The sequence below is a fragment of the Corvus brachyrhynchos genome, unplaced genomic scaffold (genome assembly GCF_000691975.1).
Source record: "Corvus brachyrhynchos isolate BGI_N302 unplaced genomic scaffold, ASM69197v1 scaffold236, whole genome shotgun sequence".
NCBI classification, from domain to species: Eukaryota; Metazoa; Chordata; class Aves; order Passeriformes; family Corvidae; genus Corvus; species Corvus brachyrhynchos.
Window position 1 is genome coordinate 254542 of NW_008238660.1, and position 7577 is coordinate 262118.

Here is a 7577-nt window from a genome sequence, read left to right on the forward strand (position 1 = left end):
GCAGGAGGGGCTGGAAAGCCTTGGTTGCTACCAGCAACCTCAGTGCATCGGGACAGGCGGTTCCCAGCTCTGCTTGACTCCTCAGCAGTCCATGCATTGCTTGTTTTACCTGACTGAAAACACATACTGATTTGCAGAGAGGTGGTGAAGAGCCCAACTCAATGCTCAGCCTACAGCTCCACCCTGCAGTTCACTGAAGACCATGTGAGAGCCTTTATTCATCCCAGATGCTGGCTGTGGGCTGACGGGAGAACATCTTCGGAATGCCGGGTCAGTGCTGGGTCCATGCAAGTCTGATCAAGTGAGAAAAGGCTCAGAAAATGTAGATATCTTCAAAAACACTGGAGAAGGGGAGAAAGAGCAACAGTATCTCCAACCACACGTGACCTTGACCCAAGCTGGGGATGAGGAAGACTTGCTTACTTCCTCAGGCTGTGAGCAAGGATTAAGTGTCTCTGGGTGGTGGCAGGAGAATGCTGAGTTTCAGACAGGTCACTTCATCACTGAAGCTCAGTGCCACCATCTGCAGTTTCTGAAGGGCTCCCATGACAGCAGCTTCACTGCCCCACAGCCTGCAGTGCTCTGCAGGGCTGGCCAACAGTGATGCTCAGCCTGCCATTGCCAGAATGCCACCAAGCAGGGCTGGCTGGGGCTGTTTTTATCAGCACTAAGGAGCTTGAGCCCTGAGTGTGTCCCAGCTGAACCCCTGTGTCAGCAGCACTACACTGCTCACCCCAGGGGAGGAGGTCTGGGAAAAGCAACAGGGCTGGGAAGAGCCTGGAGGGATATAGGGCGTGGAAGCCAGAGCAGAGCAGACATGAGCAGAGTGACAGCCACATGGCCAGGTGTCAGCTCAGGTGCACCCTGCCATCTTCCAGGCACCCCACTGTTGCCCCCAACTCTGTCCCATGCCTTGGCCTCAATATTAGGTGTTTTGGTGCCCTCTGCACAACCTGCTCTGACCTGTACTTAAGTCTGCTGTGCCTGCAGCAATCCCCTTTGCCACCTTTTTGTACCCTCAATATCCAGGAACTCAATATCCTGAGACACAAAGGCAACTTCCAATCCTGGAGCCACCGCAACAGGCAGAGCAGAGCTGTCCTGAACGCTGCAGCCTCTTCCCTGCCCTCTTCACTGTCCCTGCAGCTGGCCCCTGAGCCAAGCTGGCTGATTTGTGCTTTGGCATGGCTTCAAAGTGCTCCTGAGGTTGTTTTTGTCTCAAAGAAAGTGCTGGTACAAATCTGCACCGAGCTGAGCATGTCTGCTGACAGCTGGGCCAGCAACTGAGAAGCACCCGCAGGCCCAGACCAGCAAGATCCTCAATTTACCAACGCTTGGAAGCACAGGGGCTCAGCTGGCACAACCAGGAATGGGAGTTTGTTTGGAGGTGGCAGGTAAATCCAGCACAGTGGGAAATACCAGCCCTGAAATGTTCCAGCAGTCCCTTCCAGGCCCAGCAGGCTGCTCTGGCTGGGGACAGACAGCACCATCATTCAGCTCCACCACGGGCCCACAGCAAACACGGTGTGAACACGTACGGGCCAGGCAGGGCCCCTGCCCCAGCACACGGAACAGCCCCTGTGCATTCCTCAGGAAGCAAATCCCACCTGCCCATCCCGACTCCCTGCTGTGACAAAGTGACAGGACCTGTGGCTGTGCAGAGACCAGTGGGTGCTGACTAACCTCAGCTCCCAAAACCACCTGCCACAACACTCCTGCACCCTAGAGAAGAGGCACACTTTGAGGAGAATCTGAGGTCAAGATGGTGAGGGCCCTCGAGCTGGTCATCATGTACAACACAAGGAGAGGATGAGGGAACACGGCTTGCCCGGCCTGGGAAGGAAAAGGCTTCAGGAGAACGTAACAGCAGCCTGAGGAGGTTGTCAAGGATGAAATCAAGCTCTTCATCCTGGTGAAGTTAAAATGCTGGTTGAAATGGTAACTTCAAACTGGATATAAAGAAAAATATTTGCTTTAGTTGGAAACATTGTTTTTACACATCTAGAGAGGTTGTAGTCTCCACCCTTGGAGGTTTTTGTGCCCTAGCTGTTTAAAATTTTGAGCAACCTGGTCTAACCCTGTAGTTGCCCCTGCTTTGAGCAGGAGGTTGGACTACAGACCTCCCGAGGGTCCCTCTTATCTGCATCATTCCATGATCTGGACTGAAAAGGCAACATGGAGCTTTTGTAGTAGTTTTAAGGCCACAGCCTCTACAGCTCTTCAGGCCCTGATTCTGCCCATGCTGGTGCTGAGAACATTCCTAAAACAGCCAAGCTTCACCCATGTGGCTTAAGTATCACTCATTAGTTAAGCTCCTCCATGGGCTATGCAGGCAGCACATGAGGAATGTGTTGCCTTCCTCGGGTAGACAAAAGGGGCCGATCCTCATTCCTCAGACATCTTGTCACTAGTCCCCAGCCTGGGATGGCAGCAGCTCTTCAGTCGGGGTTATGGATGCCAGCTACTCAGAGGAGATGCTGCTCTCCACTGGTATTTTCCAGTACAAGTAGGCTGGGCCTGGGTGTGCTGTGGGCACACACAGCAGAGCTCTGTGGACTGGCCCCTGCCAGGACTGTGCCCTGTCCTCCCTGTCTGTGGGGTACCCAGGGGTCCCCGCTGGCCTTGGGGAACACAGGTTCACCTTGCACAGCACCAGTCAAACCTGACTAAGGAAGTAAAAATATATATTGCCTATAGAAATCAATCTTTATTTTCAAATGCTGCACTGCATAAAATGTATCTGCTTGCCAGCCCTGTGCATAGACACAGCCCCCCTCCACCCTCCCCACTTCCCTGCTCAGCACAGCACAAGCAGAGCAACTACACACACCATCACTTACACCAGAAGAAAAACCTATTTGCAACCCAATTCTCTTTTCCTGATAAGTGAATGGTGTTCACCTCGAAAAAAATCACCAGAAAAATACATTTCATTTCTGCATTCAGTTGAAATGATCAGGCTCGCTACAGGGCTGGTCCCATGCGTGGAAGCTGCCGGTGCTTTCAGTGCTCTTCACCTTCTTAACCTGGATAATGAAGCACTCTTAAAGCTCCCCTGCCTGTAATAGTGCAACTGCCTCTCCCAGAAGGCAAAACAGTGCAGAGACACCAGAGGGCAGAGCTCCTCTGAGAACACCATGGCCCCACGGCTTTGCGTCAAGTCATTCTCCTGAAGTGATTGTTGTCCTTGCTCATGTCTTGCCAGACCAGCCATTTTTGTTACCAGCAACACACGCGTTCTTCCCAAGTGAAAAGTGCTTTCCATTCTTTGCTCCCAACAACGTTTCAGAGAAGTCCCAAATTTCATTCTGTACCCAAGATCTTGTTGGAAATAATATCCATGGGGAAGGCTCTGTAGAGATTTTTGGTGATGGGAATTTGCAGAAACCTGGTTGCCTTTCTTATTTGGAAGAAAGGAGGCCTGCATGACAGGATGTTGAGTGCTTCTGCTTTAACTCCAATGTCCAATTACAGCCAAACCCACAGGTGATGTTCACAGCAATCTTTGAAGACCTTGCATTTTAGGATCTGTATTTTCTCATGTGTGCAGCAATAGAAGCTGAAATCTCAGCGCTCCTCTTATTCTGGCCATAGTAATCCACAAAGTCACCATCAGGGCCGAGGAGGTACATAATTATTGTGTGATCCACCTGCAGGAGAGCGCAGCATGGCTTGGTAAGAGAGACCACAAAATCACAGAACACCAGCTCAGAAGGGAAATGCACGGCAGGGAATGGGACCAGCAGTGGGATACAGGGAAATGCGGGATCGGGAGTGGGATCAGGAGTGGGATACAGGGACATGCGGGATCGGGAATGGGACCAGCAGTGGGATACAGGGAAATGCGGGATCGGGAACGGGATCAGGAGTGGGACACAGAAAAATGCAGGACTGGGAATGGGACCAGCAGTGGGATACAGGGAAGTGCAGCACTGGGAGCAGGAAAATGCAGGATCAGGAACAGGACCAGCAGTGGGATAAAGGGAAATGCGGCACTGGGAGCAGGGCCAGCAGTGGGATACAGGAAAATGCAGGATCAGGAACAGTGGGATACAGGGAAATGCAGGATTGGGACCAGGACCGGGACTGGGACCAGCAGTGGGATACAGGGAAATGCGGGATCGGGAATGGGACCAGCAGTGGGATACAAGGAAATGCGGGATCGGGAATGGGACCAGCAGGGGGATACAGGGAAATGCGGGATCGGGAATGGGACCAGCAGGGGGATACAGGGAAATGCGGGATCGGGAATGGGACCAGCAGTGGGATTGGGGAAAAGGGGGGGAGGGGAAGGGGACCAGCAGTGGGATACAGGGAAATGCGGGATCGGGAACGGGACCAGCAGGGGGACACAGGGACATACGGGACGGGGGCGCCCCCTGCCGGCGCACCGAAGCAGCCTCACCCATGCACATCCCGGAATTCCAATTGGATTTAGATCAAACTTAACTCCACTGCACATTTATTTAAATGCCGCTGCAAATCCTGTCTGCACCTAACCATGACAACATCTTTCTCAGCAAAGACAAAAAGTTCCGGCGATGGAAGCCACGACTGCTCAGGACTGAAATACAGCCATGCTCTGAGTTCAGCTGCATTTGAAATGAGACATCACAGCGACATTTCCAGGACCACAAGTTAAAAGGATGCCTTAAATTTAATGGCATTTCCTTCATTGAAATAATGGTTCTCAAAATTTTAATTGGTGTTTTTAATTCAGATATTTTACTTTTGAACTGTTTTTCATTTCCTCTGATGCCCTCAGTTCTCGTAAAGGAAAAAAAAAGGAGATCAGATCACGTGTATCCTCACTCACCCTACCACTTGTACCTGCTTTACTTTTGCAGCCTGCTCAGAATGTGGCAAGGCAGGAAGGCCCCAGCAGCAGCTCAGAGCCCTACAAGCAGTCAGTCCAATCACTTCCAGAGAGTAAGATTATGACTACCAAGTTCAGCCTCACTTAAACCTCATTTTCCTCCTTCACACTATTACTCTACATATTTTATTCCCACTTAATTTGCATTAATTAACACGCTCTCTCTTGCAGGTTGTTTGACACAAAAAGAAGATTCCCACAGTACCTGCAGGCAGATATCCAAGTCTCTTGCCAGGAAGACCCCACTCCTTGGTGTCAGTTTGGCAGGCAATGAATTGTTACTCACTTAATTCTCTTTTCTCTCTCTTCCTACTGCCTTAATTTCCCAGTTCCATTTTCACTTTGGAGCACACAGGAGAAGAGCCAGTCAAATGTTACAGATCAGAAAGTTCGACTATTGCCAGGCTTGCTAGCTCCTGTGATACTGTCTGCATTTCTGGGATTGTTTAGAACACACTTTGGTGAGGTTCTGAGCTTCTAAGATGGCATCGAGGTTCTGACAGCTTAACATACAGATCTTAAACTTAAAGATCCAACAGCTGGTTTTAAAATGTTTATGCTGCTCTTATCCACAGTCCTTCAGTAAGCAAAGGCTCCTTTTACTTACTATGTAATCATTGTCCTCATCCTTGGGGCCTTCGCTGTAGTACACACGGTACGCTTTAGCCACTTGGTCAATCTGTGCCTTGGTACCAGTCAACCCGATCAGCTTCGGAGAGAATTCTAGATAGAAAGAAGATATTTACACAGTTTAGTAAAAAGAATCCCTTCAAGAAGCTCCTTTTCAGTGCTCTGTATTACATGCTAGGAGACACAGAGAAAGAAAGCAGGAATACCTTTAACATATCTGGCAATGGCTTCTTGGTTGTCCCTCTCAGGATCGATGGTGATGAAGAGTGGGGTCAGATTAGGCAAAGATGGAATTCGATCTGTGACATTAACAATTATTATTTATTTTAGAAAACCAGAAATCATCTCTCATTTCTCTTCAAACAAGCTCATAGCCATGTAACATCAATCCAAGCCCACCCCAAGTGACAAAAAAAGACCATTTTGTGCAGCTTTATTTCTGTAATTCATGAAGGAAGCAAATGCCATGAGATGTGATGCTCTGTGTCTGTGCTGGGAGTTTCCAGGCCCCCAGCCAGAGCCCCTGCCCTGCTCAGGAGGGATGAAAGATTGGCTCTGCTGCAGAAGATGCTGTGGTGTGATGCATGTGTTGGAACACTGGCTGACACAAGGAAAGCACGCCAGGATGGCGGAGCAGGAGGAAATGGGAAGACACAATCCAGGTTCTTTCCTTCATGTTCCAGCCAAAGCCTTCATTTTGGTCTGATTTCCCCCATGCTGGGTTACTATTACCCCTGCTCAGTAATTGTTCAGGGCCTGCAGGCTAAGAAAGCACCCCTAACACAGAGCCTTTTCCCTCCCTCCATTCCACAGCACAGCCACTCTGCTTCAGGAGAGAATCTCATTGAGATGAACAAAACAGAAGGAAAAAAATACTAACGTATATACCTCACAGTCACTTCTTGGCAAAAATACAATGCAATATATTTCCTATAACCTGCCACCATCTTTTTATTCCCAAGTCCCCTGCTATGGAAAGATCAGTGCCGTCGTGCCAGACCCTAGCAACAGGTAGATTGATCTATGTACCACTTAGCAATTAATTCACATACTGAATAATAGCCAGCAGGATTTTGAAAAAAGTATTACCATTTGTGGTATTTTATCAGAATAAACCTGAACCTCCCAAAAACCCTGTTTATGGACCCCTAGGACAACTGAATTCCCATACCAATTTCGTCTACCACTGCAATCATTTTCTCCAGTTCATCAGGACAGATGTCAGGGCAGTGAGTGAAGCCAAAGTAGATCAGCACCCACTGGCCAATGTAGTCCTTGCTGGTCCTGGGCTGTCCCTCATGGCTGACGAGCGAGAAGGGCCCTCCCAGCAGTGGCTTCCCAATGCCTCGGTTTCGTTCCTTCTCCAGTTCTACAAAACACAAGCGGGAATCAAACACACCCGTGCCACAATGCACAACGCTTCCCAGGCAAGCCTTGGGAGCAGGCGAGTCAGACACGGCTCAGGGTCATGTCAAGATCCACCAACACCTGTCACACGCAAACCCAACGTGCACACACCTTCCAGAAAGCATTCCTTTTGGCCAAAATCAAATATTCCTTTGAAACATGACATTATCTTTCATTGTTATCCGACTGCATTTTTGTTTAGAAAGAAAGGGGAAAATAAAGACAGATATCTAGGCTGGTGTGAAACACAAAGACCAGCACCCGTTGAAAACAGAACATACCCTAAAAGCTGCAATATCTCTGTTTTCAACAGTAAATCCATGACAAGGAAATATGTGGCAGCTCCTGCAGGACAGGGCAAAGCTCACGTGTGGCACGGCAGGAACCCAACGAGCCCACAACACCAGCTCCGTCTCTGCGCTGCATAGCGTGCAGCCAAACACAACTACTCCGACCCAGGAACTTGAAAACGCTGAAGCTCGAATTGCTTTTAATTTCCGAAAATTTTCTGCGGCACTTCCGTAAACGCGGGCACGAGGCGGCCCTGTGCAAAGCCGTGATACAGCAACGGTGCCCAAGCAGGTAAAACACATCCGAATGCAAAACCCACATCATCTGAAAAAGAAAAATGCTTCTTCTCAACACGAAACGCTACACCCCCGCC

General features: G+C 49.5%; 1 protein-coding gene across 1 annotated transcript in view; it reads right to left on the reverse strand.

Annotated features, from left to right (window-relative positions):
• Positions 1-2683: 2683 nt before the first annotated feature.
• Positions 2684-7577, reverse strand: part of LOC103618006 (protein SCO1 homolog, mitochondrial) — a 6089-nt gene continuing 1195 nt past the window's right edge. The window contains exons 2-5 of the mRNA XM_017737696.1: positions 6678-6965; positions 5713-5805; positions 5484-5599; positions 2684-3650 (exon numbers count right to left, since the gene is read on the reverse strand). Coding sequence (XP_017593185.1) covers positions 3522-3650; positions 5484-5599; positions 5713-5805; positions 6678-6965 — 626 coding nt within the window. The 3' untranslated portion in view covers positions 2684-3521. The remainder of the gene's footprint in view (positions 3651-5483; positions 5600-5712; positions 5806-6677; positions 6966-7577) is intronic.